At 41.4% G+C, this 19,753-nt stretch overlaps 2 protein-coding genes across 2 annotated transcripts in view; both read right to left on the bottom strand.

The window, feature by feature from the left end:
- The window catches only part of LOC127361790 (zonadhesin-like), a 29,255-nt gene extending 21,510 nt beyond the window's left edge, over nucleotides 1–7,745 (bottom strand). The window contains exons 1-14 of the mRNA XM_051396699.1: nucleotides 7,672–7,745; nucleotides 6,899–7,076; nucleotides 6,060–6,176; nucleotides 5,271–5,420; nucleotides 4,983–5,135; nucleotides 4,461–4,670; nucleotides 3,848–3,952; nucleotides 3,088–3,232; nucleotides 2,663–2,874; nucleotides 2,242–2,460; nucleotides 1,945–2,051; nucleotides 1,073–1,226; nucleotides 593–692; nucleotides 172–344 (exon numbers count right to left, since the gene is read on the bottom strand). Coding sequence (XP_051252659.1) covers nucleotides 172–344; nucleotides 593–692; nucleotides 1,073–1,226; nucleotides 1,945–2,051; nucleotides 2,242–2,460; nucleotides 2,663–2,874; nucleotides 3,088–3,232; nucleotides 3,848–3,952; nucleotides 4,461–4,670; nucleotides 4,983–5,135; nucleotides 5,271–5,420; nucleotides 6,060–6,176; nucleotides 6,899–7,016 — 1,963 coding nt within the window. The 5' untranslated portion in view covers nucleotides 7,017–7,076; nucleotides 7,672–7,745. The remainder of the gene's footprint in view (nucleotides 1–171; nucleotides 345–592; nucleotides 693–1,072; nucleotides 1,227–1,944; nucleotides 2,052–2,241; nucleotides 2,461–2,662; nucleotides 2,875–3,087; nucleotides 3,233–3,847; nucleotides 3,953–4,460; nucleotides 4,671–4,982; nucleotides 5,136–5,270; nucleotides 5,421–6,059; nucleotides 6,177–6,898; nucleotides 7,077–7,671) is intronic.
- Nucleotides 7,746–8,111: 366 nt separating this feature from the next.
- Nucleotides 8,112–19,269, bottom strand: LOC127361791 (zonadhesin-like). The gene is made up of 29 exons (XM_051396700.1): nucleotides 19,180–19,269; nucleotides 18,919–19,033; nucleotides 18,626–18,713; nucleotides 18,116–18,304; nucleotides 17,862–17,967; nucleotides 17,483–17,716; nucleotides 17,282–17,383; nucleotides 16,892–17,083; nucleotides 16,610–16,717; nucleotides 15,916–16,108; nucleotides 15,569–15,705; nucleotides 14,722–14,946; nucleotides 14,309–14,450; nucleotides 14,062–14,185; nucleotides 13,468–13,659; nucleotides 13,220–13,357; nucleotides 12,919–13,101; nucleotides 12,626–12,820; nucleotides 12,108–12,256; nucleotides 11,843–12,011; nucleotides 11,590–11,724; nucleotides 11,226–11,378; nucleotides 10,237–10,438; nucleotides 9,827–9,967; nucleotides 9,532–9,717; nucleotides 9,168–9,239; nucleotides 8,884–9,010; nucleotides 8,638–8,757; nucleotides 8,112–8,250 (listed from the first exon to the last, which is right to left on the bottom strand). Exons 1-29 carry the CDS (start codon nucleotides 19,262–19,264, stop codon nucleotides 8,202–8,204), a joined length of 4,251 nt encoding a protein of 1,416 aa, XP_051252660.1. The 5' UTR covers nucleotides 19,265–19,269; the 3' UTR covers nucleotides 8,112–8,201.
- Between the last annotated feature and the right edge of the window lie 484 nt (nucleotides 19,270–19,753).

Below are 19,753 nucleotides of genomic sequence, written 5' to 3'. Positions count from 1 at the left end.
AACAGCAAATGTAGTCAAAACAAACACTGTTTAACTGTATACTGTATTAATCCCAGTTGATAGTATTTATCTGATTATTTTGCTGCTTTACTGTCAAGGTCATTGTAAACCCTGATTCAACTACTTCACATTAAGGAAACTCATGATCATTAGCAGTAAATGGTGTGTGACCTGGAGGGCAGGGCAAGCAGTCCCGGGGTTTTGCCATCCGAGTGTGGGGGTTGATGGATCCAGCTGGACACGGGTACTGGTGTTTGGACCAAGTCCCGGCCAGGCAGTAGTGGCCCACTGGACACTCGTAACTCCTCGACAGAGAGCCATTACGTCTGCCTGGACAATAAAAACTATGCAGACAAAACAACGATGGAATAATTTAGTTCTTAGCTGCTGCTGCTGGCAGTGGGGCAGGGATGTATTTATGTCTGTGTGTGTTTATATATGTATGCAAAGCAGGAATAAAAATCATTTATGCATGTTAACACATGCATGTATGTATAGTTACAGTTCTTTCGTAATCCATCATACTTATGTGTAAAAAAGTGTATATGTTTACGGTGTAGACTGACTGTGTGTGGCTGATAAGAGAGTTTACCCCTGGGGACAGTTGCTGCAGCTGGCTTGGCCATCTTCTGTACTGATGGTTCCCAGGGGGCACTGCTGAGGAGCCACAGAGCCCTCAGAACAGTAATAACCTGGTTGTGTGAAGACAAGAGTCATGAAAAAGATGCACACTCAAGCACACACACACATACAGACACGCACAATCCACAGGGGACAGGGTTCCGTTTCCAGTGTCAATAGAGCAGCTGCTTATGTTTAGCCCTATTAACTTGAAAGAGTGTTTTGTTTACCTGTTCACTAAGCTGGCTTTGGGCTCATGAACATTTTAAACTTAATTTTTTGCTTAAAAATTCATATTTTGTTTTATATTTCCTACAATGCCATTCAAAGTATAGCTTTGCTGCTGTTTACTGTCTAAACAATAGCTACCTAATTACATTATCCCCATTTTTGTCTTTGTGTATTTCATTTCTTTGGAAAATGTGATCCAGATGTCTAAATTCTGAGGGACCTTTTGGGCACGGTCCTCCCCGACTGTCTCTCAAAGGAGGGTCAGGACGATCTGCACCCTCCAGACAGAAGAAACCGTCCCAGCATTCCCCTGAAGGGGATGAGAGCCCCACAGCATCACAATAGTAACCAGGGAGACATGGCTGGCAATCCTCCTGAGAGGGGAAATGAAAGTGACAAAGAGAGAGGAAGGAAGAGGGGGAGAGAAAGACAGAGGCTGTAAGAAAATGAAAAAAGAGAGAGTGCCTCGTTGCAGCATTGATTTGGGATTAGATATTGATCAGCTGTCACAATGAAAGACAGAAAAAACATTGTAAGAGTTACTGTATATACTGTATAGGTCTGGTGTAGCAGGACTGCTGACCATAAACCTGTGTCACAGAAATTTATATGATGCTGAGATTTTTCAGAATTAAATAATAATATAGGCTAATAAAAAATAAGACAGAACATGACATAAATGACAGATAAATAATATAAATGCATAGACAAAATATATAAACCTGAAACTAAACAGCTTTTTTCACATTGACAGCAGTTTTTTATCTTAAAATGTTCTTCTCCAAAGTCAGCTTTTATTTCTCAGTGTATTTTTAGTTTTATTTCATAATGAATAAATCAAGACAGAGCCAGTTACGAGACTGGCTGTTGCTACGATCTTAAGGAATATATACTGTGTTTTGTCTTGTATTCATATTCTTATGATTATTTATTTCATGTGTTATGTATCACAAAGATCCTGAAATATGCTTTTTTAATCAAAATGTTCACAATTCACAAAACAAAACAAAAAATTGTGTAATTTTTAGTGGGAGACTTCTCTCTCCATCATTGTCAAGGAGACATGTGAGTGCAATATTGAGTAAAAGCAACCTGGGAGACTAATTTGGTGAGATTAGAGAATGTTCCTTGTGGACAGGGCAGAGGATGGATGGTGGCCTGGGGGCAGTAATGACCGGCAGGACATGGCCCTCCCTCTCCTGGTGAAAGACACAGAGTACAGCTGCCATTTGTTAACCATCTCAAAATAGAAATACGGATGAAGAACCACTTCCACAGATAATAGTAAGGCTGACAATTAAATTTTCTCACATATTTTCTCACATATTATACTGTAGTGTATTTCCTGAATGTGTGAAAATGCAGTACATGTCTGGTAAAGATGTTTACCTGCAGCCTGTGAGAGAGGTTGCGGAGAGGTGTTTCCATGTGAGCAGTAATATCCTTCCTGACATGGTCCAGTGACAGCTGTGCCATTTCTGGAAGAGCAGTAATGGCCGCCGTCACACTGCCTGCACTGAGAGACAGACCAGTAGCCTGGGTCAGGGCCGTAAGTTCCCTCCGGACAGCCTCTCAAGTCAAATCCAGTTCCCTCTGGGCAATAAAAACCTGCAGGCCAAAGAACAAACAAATTAAAACCAAAAATATGAAGAATACAGAAAAATTGGGTTTAATTGTTGGCTAATTGTCACACACATCCCAGTAGCAGTTTTTATTTTATAGTATTATTTTACTTGATAATTTCCTAAAATTAGCATACAAATGAAAATGTAACTGATTTTAAGGTCATACAAAATAGCAAACCACAAACCTGCAGGACACAAGTACAGAGAGCCAGACACACAGTACCAGCCTAGCACACAGGGCTCACACTGAGTAGCGTGTGTAACAGCGACATATGTCCCTGGATCACAGGGAACAGGTTGAACAGTTCCCTCTGGGCAATAGAAACCCTCAGGACAAGGTCCCCCTGTAATGCCATCAGTAGGGGTGGATGTGACAGCTCCCTCTACACAGTAATAGCTGCATAAGAAACATTAACACAAACAAAACTCACAGACAACACAGACACAGACAGCAGAAATTTGTTCAAGTTATGTGCACAAAGGCAAGTGATGGCTAGTTTTAAAACCTTTGATCATAAGATGGATGGAAAGTACTTTTTCATGAGTTAGTCGTTAATAATAACAAAGACACAAGTTGATTTATTTCTAAGTTTAGAAAAGTCTGCTGTACCTCTTACTGCAGGGTCCACTAGGTTTAGTGAGGCCGGTAGAGTCACAGTAAAATCCCCCCAGACAGGGTTGGCAGTCCTCCTGGATACGCAGGCCTGAGCTGTTTGACCAGCTTCCTTCAGGGCAGGCCACAGGAGCTGTGGCGCCTGTAAAGACGACACAAGCTCACATTTCAACTCCAGTAAACAGAAGAGTGTGCAGAAAACTATTCAAAAACTATCAAATATGACAATGCAGTTATTGGGTTTGGCAATACAATATACTGTGATGATGTTTTACACACTATAAGCAAAATTTAAGTGCAACAAAATAAGTCAGACACTCTTATAAAGAATCCATTGCTGCGTGCAGTTTTGAGCAACTCGGGACGAGGCAGAGTTTACCCTACAGCAGCATTTTTAAGCATGGGTCAGTGCCCAGAGTCAGAGGGAACAAGTGTACAAATTAATTTGAAGAAAACGGTATCAAAAGTACAAGATAAATGTTGTCAGAATTTCCTGTAGGCCACCAAATGGTAATTAGCATGAATAAAACATTGTAGCCCTTGAACATAATATGGTAGAATGTTAATAGCCTCACAGAGTATAAATTTGGTTAAATTAGTCTATAAAACAACCTGCATCAGCATTGGATTACAAAAAAACATTATTTTGAAAATGTGGACCCCCTACAATTTTATAGATTTTGGGCATTAAGAGTATAGCAGCACTGAAACAGCTGCTGCTGCCTGACTGCTTATTGAGTGACGACCAGCCAGTAACCTGAGGGGCAGTATTGACCGGGCGGACAGAGGGAACCTGAGAGTCCATCCAGTGGGCTGGGAGAAGATGCTCCCTCTCTGCACCAATAACCAGCATGGCATGGTCCTATGGGTAGAGGAATATCACAACACATTATCATCACACAGTTATGTGGCTAAATGTTTTAATAGGCTCATTGAATGGTAATTGAATTATGACTATGATTAAAATCCAAGCTCTCCCAATTAAATGTTTTTTTTACTACTGTCTCATTAACATATCCATGTTTATTACAGTGAAGCTAAAGACCAAGATACCTTAATCTAACCTATAGCCCATATACATGCTAGATAGTAAATCCAAAGCTATTTTACACTAGAGTCAAGTTAAAGAAAGTGTTATGTAATTTGCAACCACCCCTTGACAGTGAATATTTAAAATGAAAAACAGGGGAAGGGAATCCGATTCTGAACTTACATGAACCCCTCTAACTTATTTAACAACACATAATGAAGCTCATAAGATTGTGGAAGTTTGTTTGTTGGAATTAGAGTAAAATGTTTAAAGTAAAGCTAAGAAATAGTAGGCACATGGCAGAAGAGAAGAGAAGAGAAGAAATCGCTCTCGTTCCCACCTGCTGGCTCTGACAGTCCCACAGAAGGACAGTAAAGTCCAGCAGCACATGGCATGCAGCCAGCAAGGCTATGTGTGCCCTGTCTCGGGTTGAAGGAGCCTTTGGGGCAGGGGTGCTGGTTGGGCAGGGCTGTACCTGCAGGGCAGTAGTGTCCTTTAGGGCAGGGCCTCGGCAAGGAGGCATTGCCTAGTCTCAAATCACAGTAGTAACCTTGAAAGAAGAGTTATGCATATTTTTAAATTAGCACTGCCAGTAAGAACAAGAAGACTTGATGATGGAAAAACACTTAAACCTATATTTATAGAATATTTATTAACAAACTTGCAAAGTACAGTGAAAAAAGTGCATGTGAACAAGCCATCAACATAACAATAATTAAAAAATTGCTGGGTTGCTTGAGAGCTGTTTTCATTACTGCCTGTTCAGCTAAACACAAATGGCACAAGGCTAAACATTATTTTAAAAAAGACAAGAAATATATGCTTCTGCTGATAAGGTAACAAGAGTAAAGATGGCTCCTACCTGCCTCGCAGACAGTGCAGGCTGCCTGTTTCTCTCTGTCCTGGTAGGTTCCTGATGGACAGGGATCTGGAGCTGCACTACCCCGTAAGCAGAAGTGGCCTGGAGGACACGGCAGAGCTGTAGCCACAGTCTGACCAGGAGGACACCAATAACCTACCGAGGTGACAGAGAGAACAATTCAGTAAAGCATATCATACACAAATAACTTTATGAACCAAAACTACCAAACACCAAACTACCAAAAAGTTTTATAATACCAAGAAATTATGACACAGTGTATGGACTGACCTTGGCTGCAAGGTCCAGTTGGAGCCCTGAGACCTGCTCCTCCACAGTGGAAACCTGCGGTGCAGGGCTGACAGCCAGCCTCACTGGTTAGACCTGGCACGGGGGAGAAAGTACCAGCTGGACACAACTCTGGCTCTCCTGAGCCCACAACTGTGGAGAGAAACAGTTGGAGTAGTCATTCATTCATCTAATCTTTCTGTGCCTTTACAATGCACATGCCTATTCTGGGCTGTGGGGCACGAAGGCTTATACCAGGATACACTGGGCAGAAAGACCCCCTACGCAGGTCAACACAAATAGACACAAGATGACTCACACTCAGGTAATTTAGGGTGTCCAGTCCACCTGAGTCATAGCTACAGCTACTTTAGAGCCTCTAGTCAACCTAATTTGCATGTCTCTGGGCTTTGAGAAGACACTAGAGAATTGTAAGAAAAATCCAATGTTGAAGTCTTGGGCCTTTCTTGCTATAAAAAAGAATTCCAAACTAAGATATGATCAGACTTTAAAGAATCTTATGTAGTGTGGGTTAACTCTCTTTCTGCTCTTCAATTCTGAGTGGCAGACATCAAAAGCTAATGTGTGGTGGTGATATTATGGATGATTAAATTGTTCTTTCAATTAAACTAATTTATCAGTAACTAAAATAAAAGCATTATGTCATGCATCTGTGGACTCGATATACTGTTCATTTCACCAAGCACTTTACTATACAACTATTAATAGGCTTAAAAACTTTGTTGGCACGTTAGTGATACAACCGTTCCAAGGCAGCAAAGCAGGGCTTACCACAGTATGTCCCAGGTGGACAGATGCTGCCTGTTTCTCCATCTGTTGGTCTGGCCTCAGTGGCTCCTCCTACACAGTAATACCCAGGGGAGCAGGGACCCATTGGCAGAGCCAAACCTTTTGAGCAACATAAGTAATTTTGTTATTTGTATTTTATAAACACAAAAAATATGACATATACGTTGCCTTGACAGCGACATCCCTTTCAGCAGAATAATGTATGAGCCCTCAAAAGGCCTAGAATTAAATTCCCAGTTCACTCTTTATGCCTACTGCACTATCATCTCAATAAAAAACAGATGATATGAAGTGGATTTGTCATAGCGTAAATATATAAGCTGGAACAATAACTGGAACAAATGAAAAATTAAATCCAGTGCCATATATCCACCTCAAAATAACATTTCCATCATCATAGTGCAACAGAAATACATGCAAATTTTCCATATATTTATAATATTTAGTGTAAGATCTGGCATAATATACTTAATATAAAACTCAATAGACATTCATATATTTTGTAATATCATTCTTTTTCAAAAATGTGTCTTTCTGTTCTTTCAAATATATATTGTACCATATTTTAAGTCTCTAAGGTGCATGACCATGAACAGCAACATCTCTAGTCTTCTGTTAAATGTGATTTAGCTTTACTTTACAAACACTACAATATGTTGACTGTTTAGTTTCACTTTTTGCAAGTTCTAAGTGATAACTTATTTGTGATAATCAATCACCTGTGTTTGGTTGGAATGAAAACCAGTATTCTCTTGGAGAACCATACACCACTGACATGCTGACTGTAGACTAGCAGCCAGTGTGCATGAGTATCCAAATACCTGAGATGTTACAGAAGGCTCCGGGTGGACAAGGAAGGGGCTCTTGGCTACCTAAGGGGCAGTAAAACCCCACCTGGCAGCGCCCCAGTGGAGGTAGCTGGACAAAGACAGTTGGCATTTGTGTAATTGTCCAGGTCAAAAGGTTGGGAGTTCCATGCTGCTGACACACAGAACCAACCTGAAAGGAACAAACACAGCAAGAGAGAGATTAATTTCAATTCTGTGATATACTAATGTTAACACTCTTGCTGCTGACACGCTGTAGCATCACATGATGAATTTCTCAGCACAAGGTGAAAGAAAATGCTCAACAAAGAAGGAAGATAGCAGACAAGGTGAGACAGATGAGTCACTGATAATTAAAAAAAAAGATTTAATAAAACAGGTAGCTACTGTTTTAATATCTGCCACAGCCTTGTGTGCATTAGGTGGTTGGCATATGGAGCCAAGCTGTTTGCACCTTTGAACATAAATAAATAATATACAGGGAATTATCTAAAAGCTGTTGTTGTGGAAATGCTGCTGAGTAAACGTGTGAGGAGAGGAGAAGTAAAGTAATGACTGATGTGGCTTGTGTCGGTTTGTGATGTTTCGTGCTTAATGTGCACTCTTTGTTCCCTACCCCCAAGTCTTCCAGGCTGCTTTGGACTGGCTTGCCGGCCCCTAGAGACAAATAGGGCCGGCACAGAGGACAAAGTCCTGACACTGAGAAACTAGTCTGTATTGCTGTGATTGTATCTTTGGTAGAAATAAACAAAGACACTATTACTGACCAGCCTTGCATTTTCCAGACACTTTGGTCAGCCTCTCCTTCTCACAGTAGTGTCCTGGAGGACAAGGCAGGCAGCTGTCCAGACTCTGAGTCATGGGCTCTGGGTTGTAGTATCCACGAGGACAGGGAAACTGGGTGGCATGCCTTGTGCCTATGCATATGACACAATTAGATTTCAAACAAGTGCTACATGCTATATCTGTGTATACATTTTTACCTGTATAGTAAAAGCTGAGACAATATTTTAGTACAACAAGAAGCTAATTTATAATGTTAATATCTGCTTCTTTAGAGGCTAAACTGGATTTAGACTATGTCAAGCTTTTTTAAGAAATTCATGTAGGAACACAACCATGACTGATAGTGTTTTGGATGAGTCTACCATCAGGGCAGTAGAATCCAGGGGGGCAGGGGAACTTGGTGAAGTTGCCAGTCTTTTCTGCACAGTAATATCCAGCAGGGCAGCGGGAACACACTGACTGGCCTGGGAGGTTGGTGTAGGTCCCAGCTGGGCAGGGCACCGGGCCCGCACTACCCTCTGGGCAGTAATGAGCTGGTGGGCAAAGACCTCCTTCTGAGCCTGGAGAGGGAAAAACAATTAGATGTGGTAAATTACTGAGATTATGACTGCTAAGCCCTTAATGTGGTGAATCCTGTGATAAACCCTGATTAATTCAGTAATCATTCATTCAACAAAACACCCTCACACATTCAGATTTCCTGCATTTATCACCATGTGTTGCTCCTCTATCTGATTTCTCTCCTCCTCTCTCCATTACATTTGCTCTGCTCTACACTACTTCTATGTTCTACAGTCATTATTAATCATTGCTTAATTAACTTTTAAAATCATTGTGCATTGCATATTTGAAGATGGATGAACTAGGTTAATCCTGCAGAAAAGATGGTACAAATGAAGTTAACGTCTCATAAAAAAACATAATAACTTAATATTTTGCCTTTCTACCTGTGGTTGTTGTGTCTCCTCCTGGACAGAAAAACCCTGCTTGACACAGTCCAGATGGACGAGTGAGACCTGCAGTGCCACAGAACTGACCCGCTGGACATGGACTGCAGCCAAAGGTGTCTATCAGATGAAGACTGTAATCATACACATGTAAATACATGCACACACAAACATACACAGTTACTGTATATAGTAAAACAAAAAGGTTAACTGATTAGTGTGCATGTAATATTTGGGTCGACCAACCTGTTAGAGTAGGTTCCTGGTGGACAGGGCAGTGGGAGACTCGTGCCCTCAGGACAGTACCTCCCCTTTGGACATGCTCCTCCCACTCCTGTGCTGAAGTTCCCATCTGGGTTCTGAAAGTTTACACCTTGAGAAGTTGCACATTTAAGATAAGTTTAGTGGTCAACTTCAGTTTAGTAGCACACTTTCCCTTTTGTAAAGTAGCAGGTCTTTCAGTTAGGCAGTAGTGATAAATGGTAATACTGCTGGGTAATAACTGCGCTAGTATTATACATGTAACACACCTGCTATGCAGTAGTAACCAGCTTGACAAGGGCCAGTAGGTTCAAACAGACCCCAGTCCTCACAGAAGAACCCTGTTAGCACAGCATGAAGAATGTAAAACATCCCTGCAGCACTAATAAGACACTGGATTTATCAAACGGTTAATTGTAAAGCCTATCACATTAAATAATATTCCTCCTCTAGATAATTAAATATGATAAAACATTCTATTATTGCTTTTTATTCAAATCAATTAGTTCTAACCAAGCTAACAAAAAAAATGACATGGTACATTAAAACTTGATTCAGCTCACTAAACATTTCATGAAAGACTTTGCAGTCTCTTGCAGTGCAATGAAGAAAACCATGTGACAATACTCTCACCTGCTGGACAAATGAGGCACTGCTCCACTTGGCTGAGGCCAAGCTGAGGGCTGTATGTGCCAGGAGGACAGGGCAGGATACCCTCAACACCCCCACCGAGACAGTAGTGTCCTGCTGGACAAGACTGAACACCTTCTCCTGACAGACAGTAGGTCCCTGTGGGGCAATCTTCACATGCTTCTGTCCCTTCATCCAAAAAGAAATTAATAAAATAGTGAAGTAATGCCTGCAGTTTTGTATTTCAAATCATGATACTTGATATGTTATGCAGTTCCATGAAATGTATTGTCTGTACCTGTAGTGTTCGTGTACATCCCATCAGGGCAGACTAAAGGAGAAGTTGAGCCCATGGGACAGTAGTGTCCAACTGGACAAATGTCCCCATTAACACCATCTGAGGGCATTGAAGACACAGCCCCTCCCGAACAGTAATAACCTATAAATCAGTAGATACAAAATGTACTGACAAAAGTGATGATGCTCTCTTGACCGAAAATTGTTCTGTTTGTTTTCAAAAATAACAGTTTAGAAAAGTCAGTGGACAAACACACCTCATCTCAGTTATATGAATAAAAGGTTATTCTGCCTTTACTTTTTCATGTTTTAAACTGTCTACATATGCAACAGTTTAAAAACATGAAACAATGCTTTAAAACACCAAGCTTCTTTCTTAAATTGTACTAACTTGATAATTAATTCCCATACCTGTATCACAGACTCCTGAGGGCTGGCTGAGTCCAGTACTGTTACAATAGAGTCCTGGGGGGCAGGGCCAGCAGGAGGACAGGTTTTGGGCTCCCACAGTGCTGCTCCAGGTTCCTACAGGACAGGGGTGCTGCTGGGGGTACTTGGTCCCTCGTGGACAGACGTAGCCCGCAGAACACACGCCACCAGAGGCCATGGCCACCTGTGAGGATGTTGGAGTTATCATCAGAATATTAAAAAGTTTGATAATTTTGGCTTACAGTTATAGTTAGAAGTTTAAAAGTTAAAGCTGTGGGCAGTTTCAGTTGGTAGCTGTCATTCATTTCCCACGCACTACCAGCAGCATATCCAAAAAACACTTAGGAGAAAATAATTATTTATTTAAGCAATGCAAACTTGAACTAAACATGGCTCTAAAATTCATATTCATATCCAATGACAGAAAACGCTTTAGCAGTCAAAATGTGTGGGAAATTAATAGCTGCCATCACATCAAATACACAGCTTTAACTTAGAAAGCAGAAATATTCAACTGAAAAAAAATAAGATATTTCCACTTTTATTGCCTCACATGAGCAAAACCAAGTTAGTACATAGCAGACAAAATGTCAAACATTTTACTATCATCATATATCATTCAGAAACACATGTACACATGACATGCATTAGAGGCATATTTTCTGCTAAATCACCACATATTCAATTCAAACACTGAAATGTAGGTTTCAATAGAATGTGGTGATTGTGTTTATTCTCTCATTCTCTGTGCACAACCTCAGATACTTGTGTAGAGACACTTTACACAAAGAGAGGGTAATGAGAGTAAATACTTTGTGTTACACTACTTTAAAACCACTCCTAAAAATGCTTTCATGTAATCATGTTTCTCTTTATTGTTTGTCATATGTTATAGTATTTAGTTTTTACTATCTGCTCTGTCTTGGATAAGCTGCTGGCAGTCAAGTTATTAGAGTTGTCATTCATCTTACTGGAGAGGCAGTGGAGGCTCCAGAGGTGCAGTAGTGTCCTGGGTCACAGAGATCCTGAGGGTTAGAGAGACCGGCTCTGCTACAGAACCAACCAGCCTTGCATGGCTGACAGTGCTTAAGAGCATCGCCACCAGGCTGGTCAGAGTAAGAGCCCTGAATAATTGGATAGGATAATTGTACAATGTTAATTATGTGAATTTGAATTAGGGTAAATGCAATTCATGAAGCCTAAGTGCAAAAGTAAGAATAACAACTAACATGACTGACTAATAAGACACAGCTGAGAGGAGAGTGAAGAACAAGGACAAGCTGCTGGATTGACATTCACACCACACTACATACATACTAACACAAGAATACTTACTGGAGGACAGGGTTGAGCAAGAGAGGACCCTGGAGGACAGAAGTGTCCTGTGGGACACAGTAGTGACTGGGACAAGCCTGTCTGGTTACACATTCTGCCTCCCTGACATTCCACACATAATTGTGCACCTCGATGCTGTGGAGGATTTATAGACAAGGGAACAACCTTGAACATGACTTTATTTCATTATTTAATTTTAACAGCACACTTTCAGTAGAGATACACGTATTATTCTTTGTGGATTATTTCCTACCGGCTGAAAAGTGCCCAGAGGGCATGGTTGTGCGCTGGCTGCCCCCTCCAAGGTATAATAACCCTCCTGTGCTTCATTCTGAATGGGCGATGCTGAGCCACCGGTACAGTAGAAACCAGGAAAACAAGGGCCTGAAGGTAAGGTGTTGTTGGAGCCTAAGCAATAAAAACTGACAGGGAGAACAGGGAGAGTTGACACAAAGTATAGAGGGTTCTATTTTACATGGTCCTCTTAAATAAATAGGCTGATATCTGAGTGGCATTACCCCGGTGGACAGCTGACACACTCCTCAGGTCTGCTGAGGCCAGTGCTGTTGCTAAAGGTGCCAGGGGGACAGGGGAAGGGAGAGGACGAAGCTTGAGGACAGTAACTTCCTGCTGGACACAAACCTCCCGTTGACCCATCCACAGGAGTCTGGACACAGTTACAGTACATGAAGAGAAGCCAGAATGTACTGTAGTGAAGTAATTTAATTACTAAAGTAATACAATGTAATACATAACAGTGTAATGGTTCATAATAAGTCATCACCACACCACCGTGTAAACAAGTGTAATGTAAGTGAGTCACTGACATTTAAAGTTTTTTTTTATCTTTTTGCGGTATCGCTTCTTAAGAATATAAAGTATTTGGATGTTATTATGAATTTCACTGAATGTATCTGTGGACCTCAGGAAGAATAGCAACCACTTTTTGGGGATAAAAACATATAAAGAAAAGAAGAAAGAATGAATGACAAAAAACTTCTATTTAATAAATTATCCAAATATATAATTTTCATACTGAAGACTTGGCTCCCTCTCTACAGTAGAAGCGCTCTTTGCAGCTTCCAGAGGGCTCTGTGAGTCCCACACCAGAGCAATACTGGCCTCCACCACAAGGGGCGCACTCAGACCCATCACTGAGAGCTGAGCGTGAACTGTAGGTTCCCTCAGGACACGGTTCAGGAGTAGAAGTGCCTTCTGGACAGTAAAAGCCCTGTTAATAGAATGACGGACAGAGAGAAAGAGATTTCATGCATTCTTGAAGGCAGGCTACTCATCAGTGGAACAACACAGTTTTCCAGATATTCCTACCTGAGGACAGACTAGTGGCATGTGAGTCCCCAGTCTGTCACAGTAATGCCTGGATGGACATGACACACACGCCTCTCCACTGTGACCAAGTGTGTTGTTCCTATATTGGCCAGCCTGACAGGGGTAGGTGTAGGGGTAGCCAGTTCCTAGGGGGCAATAGTGGCCATAAGGACACACCCCTGTCTGAAATATCACAGCATACAAAATAATTATGTCACAAAAAGTGTAAGTAGAAAAAACTCTAATAAGATCCTTGACTATATATGTTCATCTTAAATCCTGCACATTATTTGGATCTTACAGGGCTGGTAATAGGCTGTTCCTGAGGCTGCTGGGAGTAACAGTACTTCCCCTCAGGGCATTGGACACACTCGCTGGCATCACGCAGACCAGGAAGTTCACTGTAGGTACCATTGGGGCAAGGAATGGGGTTGGGATCCTATGAAGGAAATTGCATTTGGAGGTAGTTTAATTGACTACGTCAGTATTTTAATTGAATAAAATTAAATAAAAAAAATAATAATTTTGCTGTATCATTCTTTGACTCACAATGCCTCCTCCGGGGCAGTAGAAGCCTCGAGGACAGAGTGTGGCTGAGCGCTGGGGCTCTCTTGCCAAACCCTGAGAGCAGAGGAAGCCTGGGGGGCACACCATGACGCTCAACATGGCTTCCTCACTAGTGGTCTCATCACTGCAGTAGTGGCCCTGCAGGCATGGAGAACACTCCAAAGAGCCCTCGTCCTACACACAAGAGAACGTGAAATAAGATTCAAAGAGTTGAAGTTAAAGATATCAACCAGTATGGGGGAGGGACAGAGCAAAATACAGACTGAAAACTCGAGGGAGACGAGAATCGAACTTGGAAGATGCTGGAAAAACACTGATACTTCTTCAATATTGAGAGCAAAAGATGAACTATTATAAAATTTGACTTTAGCTACTTCTCTTGCTGACATTTACAGATGTACATACATGATGAGTAATGTAAGACGATACCACTGTGGGCGGAAAATGCTAATCTAAAAATAGCAATCAGAACTCAGAATTGCTTATGGAAGGACGAGGCTAATACACCAGCTCTGGTTTCCACTGGCTCAGTCAGTTGACCAGTCACAGTGGACTATGTTATAGATGGAGCCTTACAGAGTAGCTGCCAGCTCCACACACTCTTGGGTTGACAGTGGCTGAGTGGGGACAAAAATAGCCAGCAGGACAAGCAGAGCAGTCCTCCAGCCTTCGACCTCCTTTCAGACGGCGAAATGTAGAGCTGGAGAAAGACATGACAGAGTGGATATACTAAATCATACTTATTACACAACCTCAATTCTTCATTTGACCCCATATAGCAAATGATCTTCTTTTCGACATTAGACACACAGTTACTGCTTACGGTGGGCACGGTGAAGGTTTGGAGGTGCCCTGTTGACAGGATGAGCCTTCAGGACAAAGCAGGCAGTCTTCTCTGTATCTGTTGCCCATTTGGATGCTGTAGGTGCCCGCAGGACAAGGAAACTGGGTGCCATATGCTGTCCCTGGTGATGCAACATCAAAATGGTTATATTCACATGAATGACTCATGATAACCGCTCTAGAAGAGAAAAACAAATCTTATTTTATTGACTACATTTCACATGGAAAACTGTATTCTAGTACTAATACTAGTCTGTAACGGCTTGTAAAGCAAAACATTTAATCACTTTAAACATTGTTTGTGTGTTAGATTTTAAACTACAGCAGTAAACAAACATATTAATTTAGTTAAGATACTATCTCCATTACCACTGATGTCACATTCATGTGTACCTTCAGGACAGTAGTGTCCAGAGCTGCATCGACCTGACGGAGCTCCAGACCCAGCCAAACAGTACCAGCCCTTTGGACATGGCTGGCACTCCCTTTCAGCTTCCAATCCACTGTGACCACTCCATGTTCCCACAGGACACTTGTACTGGGTGGGAAACATAGTTCCAGGGGGGCAATAATGCCCTGCAAAGCAGGAGAGTGGTGGTCTCTGGATACCACCAGTTCCTGATGAAGCATAAGTAATTTAGACAATCAAGGTGGGAAAACAAGCTCCAAGCTATGGATTGTATTCATATAAAGTAGACCTAGGTGACAGAATCAGATATAGGGCTGCACGATATGGTAAAAACATCATATTGTTATTATTCTGACAGATACTGCGATTGTGATTCATGATTATGTGGGAATGATTCACCAAAAAAAAAACTATTAAAATCATGATGATGGTACATTTTTGGCTGTCTGTACCAACTAACCATGTTTTCTTAAATCTGTTGAACAAGCTTTGCAGACCACAGTGTTTCTGAAGCACCACAGTACTTCATTATAATGCTGTTTTGTCACACATTTTACTTTCATCCAAACATTATAGCTCCCTGCAATCTGCATATCGCACTTGGCCATATTGCGATTTCGATAATATTTTGATTAATTGTGCAGCCCTAATCAGATACTATGATGTGTAACTACCTCACTAGTAGTGATAGCAACAGGTCGACTCATTTCACAAAATATCTATTATATTTATTTATCACTATTCAACATCAATAACTAAATCCATTTATTTTGATACTATGAAATAAGGCCAACTCAGCATATAAGTATAAGTGTGAAAGGTAAATGGCACCTCGAAGACAGGCATATCGTGCCGGGCACTGCTGACACTGTGAGCGGTCAGTGAGATCAGTGCGATTGCTCAGTGTTCCTGGTGGGCAGGCATTGGTTGGCGCGTTGGGTTTGGAGGAACCAGGGGGACACACAAACCTATCAAGAATCAGGCAAACTGATTATAATTATAGAGCTACAATTTCAAGGCAATTGCAGGCAAGATTACACAAATGCCTTTGCAAGAGATTTTATTTTACAGACTGTGAAAGTCTCAGTATTCGTTCAAATCAGATTTATGGTATCAAAAACACAAATTTACAGTGTCACTGAAGCCTGCCTGAAGGAGGATCTGAAGCAGTCTCTCACCCTTGCATGCAGTCCACATCGGGGGCTCTCAGAGCTACCTGAGTGCAGGCCTTCCCTGCATAGCACTCCCTGCAGTCAGCCAACTCATCCTGACCCTCTAAGGGGTTAAAGAAGCCTGGTGGACAGGGAACAGGGTCGCTTGTCCCTTCAGGGCAGTAAAAACCAGCCGGGCATTTGAGACAGTCCTTCACGCCTGGAGGGAACAGTTCAGACATGTTGTTCTCAAGACTAATGTACATATAGAATAACTTTACTGTTAGATTAATTTTAAAGTATCAATTTGAGTTTTGCTGTGTACCCATATTGTGTAGTCCCTGCTCATGTAACACATAGTCAAGTTTCCCTTGTTTCTCGTCATCCATTATTTTTTCTGTACTGAACTCACAGCTCCAGCTTGCCATCGACAGTTGTTTTTTTATGCTAAAAATCTCTCTTTGCCCTCTTGGCATCCATCTGTTGCAATTTCTCATCCATATATTCCGGTACTTCATGGGAACTAAGCAACACTTTTATCTTTATATAATCACTAGGTTTTGCCATGATAGACTGCTTTAGCGCTATAATAGTTTAAGCTGAGCTGCAAAGGGACTGTGGGGCTGTTCCCAAATAACAATTTCACTTATGTATGCAGGGGAAAAAAAATAGTGTGAATATGGTAAGTATAAAACAGTAATAATACAGAGTATAAACTCACTTATTGCTCCTTGATGAGGGGTGAAGGTGCCTCGAGGACATAACACTTCTTTCAAGCCAGCAGGACAGTATCTCCCCCGAGCACAGGGCAAGCCAGGCCCAGATGAGCCTGCCATGTGCACACACACACACACCCACATATGCATAACGTAGAAAATGGAACAGTGGGCAGTGCATTCTGCACATTTCACCTCTAAAATGTATCTTCTACTGTGACATGTTTCTTTTAGTATTCCTGTATTTGTGGCTTCATTGAAGTCAGTGTGTTAGTGCTAAGACTTACCTGCAGGACAGAAGCGTCCTTCTCTACATCTCTTGCAGGCTGCCCTACTTGTCTGACCCAGTTGTTCCCCCGCTGTACCAGCAGGGCAAGGTGACCCATGAGGAGTGGCGGTGCCCTCCTCACAGTAATAGCCTTGTGGGCACAGGAACTGGGAGGTGGGTCGCTGTGAGGTGCCTTCCAGACAATAAAACCCTTGAGAAAAGTATTTATAGGTAACTTCATAAGGAGTTTTTTTTTGATGACGACATGATAAACAATTAGCAAGTAAAACTGACTGATCAGGCTTGAGAAACTGTAACTGAGTTGGTAGGTTTTATATGTACTGATATGATTGAACATATTATATTTTTGAGTATAACAATATAGAAGGTTTGCCACTGGATTTTCTACCTGCAGGACAGATTGTGCAGTCTGTCAGCCTCTGTAGACCTTCTTTAGGGCCATAAGTCCCTGCAGGGCAGGGCAAAGCTACACCTCCCACACAATAATGACCTGGGGCGAAGGAAAAACATGTACAAATACATATTAGGCTTCTTCCAGGAGGAATTCAAACTGGAATATAAATGGCAGTGTGCAGTGATAGACACTAACCTACTGGACAGACCACACATGCTAACTCTTCCCTTGTATCTTTGTATGTTCCTGGTCGACAGGTGATTGTTTGACTGGACCTTTGGACCGGCTGGCTCCAGCGGGGGGCTGCAGCTCCCCCGCACAGCAAAGACGTATCATTACAGCTATGGCAGTAAGTCTGTCCAGATGTGGAAGACCAACCAGGAGGACAAGGGAGCGACTGTGACATCCCACTATCTGGACAGTAACTTCCTATGGCAGGCAGAGGACACATTTGTAATTGTTGTGAGACATTTTTAAATCACAAATTAACAGACTTATTTGAAGTCTACTCATATATTCAACACAATATTGAAGGCAGATAAGATATAATAATGGTCTTTTATTACTGCACTACCTGCTGGACACTGCAGACACTCGATAGTACACATAGTGGAATAGAAGCCTGGGGAACAGTCATTACAAACAGTGTGATCTATGTTGGGCTCCTTGCCAGGCCCACACTATAACAGATGAACAAAGGAGCAAATAGAAGAAAAACATATGACTTACATTAACTCAAATTTTACACTTTAGCAACCATTTATAATGACAAACTAAACACATCTTTGGAAAGACTTTGTAATTGAAATAGTCCGCTGTAATAGTTACCTTAATAGGAAATCCAGAGGTGCAGACAGAATCTACAGGACAGGACAGACACTGTAGGACCCCCTCAGGAGAATATTGTCCTGGGGGGCATAAAGAGAGGGTCCCATTGGCTGGGCCACATGAGAAACCTGCAGGACACAGCCTGCAGTCCACTCTGTCCTCTGTGCTGATCAGACCTGGAAAACAAGGCTGCAGCATACAGACACGATGAAGACGGTACAATGACAATGATGCCACCTGTCATGCAGCATCAAGCACAGTTGGATCAACCTTTTTCACAGCAAACATTTTGACTTGACGCTGCATTGCAATAATTGCAGAGTCCTCGATAATGTGATCAGTTCCACCTGTGCTTTTCCTATGATGACATGTCAAAATGTTTGTGGTGAAAAAGAGCTTTAAATATGATTCATTGCTAGAAAGAATATATATGCAATTTCTTTAGCTTCAAAGGCAGAAACAAACCTGCACTGTACAATTATTGGAGTTTTAGCCACAGCTGCCTCGTACCTTGCAGACACTGATACTGCTTTTCCCTGTGTAGAGGTTAAATGTTCCTGCTGGACATCTCTGAGGTGCAGATACATTTCCAGGACAACTATACAACAGAAATATATTAATTTATTATCTGTATTACAGTTAAATATCTCACAAGTAGTGATTAAACATCTTTCTTTATTTTATTTCAAAATCTTTAAAGGAGCAAATATGATGTCTGTTTTTACACTTAAGTTGTCATCTATGGATTTAGTACATAGTAAAAGTATACAGGTCAGTAATTTCAAAGATGGTTGATGACTTACAAATGACCGGAGGGACACTCTAAACAAAGCTGGTGGGAGAAATATTTTCCCTCTGGACACTGATCAATGTCTGTCTCTTCACCGAGGGGGAGGTCTGCGCTCCCTTCAGATGATTCTTACATACATAAATTAATGACAGGAAGGGTGTAATTAGTCAAAAGCTTGGACTCTCTAGTCATGGTGGGTTTTTTTCTTTTTCATTATCTGTAACTGTGAAATATACTGTAACAAAATGATACAAATAACAGTCATCGCTCTTACCTGAGGTGAGTCCAGATTGTGTCAGCAGCAGAAAAATCCATGAAACTGAAAAACAGAACAGACGGATTACTTTCTTTGAGCTCATTATCTCTGAATCTCTAATCAAGTCTACACTATGGTTTTTGTGTATTTTCATTCAAAGCTGTTTGGTCTGAGGCTACATGGCTGATTGTTTAAAGGCATGAAAGTGAGAGGCCTTCAGTCACTGAAAGTGAAACATGAGCACGAAATGTGATTCCCATGTGATTGCTCTAGCTGATAATGGTGTGCAATGATGTTCTGTAACTGTACCTTCCACTTTCATAATGTATGAGTATGTGCTAAAGCTAACCTAGATAATGTCTCTGTTAGTGGATCACTTCAATAATTAATGGTACCTGTGTAATTCATTTATGGGTTATAAAGAGAATAAAAAAGGGGAAGGATATGAAAAATCCAATGGATTTCTGGAATCAGTTAAATTAATCCTGAGGGCTTTGTCACTTAAGACTCCTTTTGACTTCACAAGGTGAGGAATAAAAAGGATTGTAGTGGAAAATGATCACCCTCTGTTTAAGCAGAGAGTGAGCTGCAA

This window comes from Dicentrarchus labrax, unplaced genomic scaffold (assembly GCF_905237075.1).
Source record: "Dicentrarchus labrax unplaced genomic scaffold, dlabrax2021, whole genome shotgun sequence".
Taxonomy (NCBI): Eukaryota; Metazoa; Chordata; class Actinopteri; family Moronidae; genus Dicentrarchus; species Dicentrarchus labrax.
Note: the sequence above shows the minus strand (reverse complement) of the source record. Positions and strands in the feature narration are given on the sequence as shown.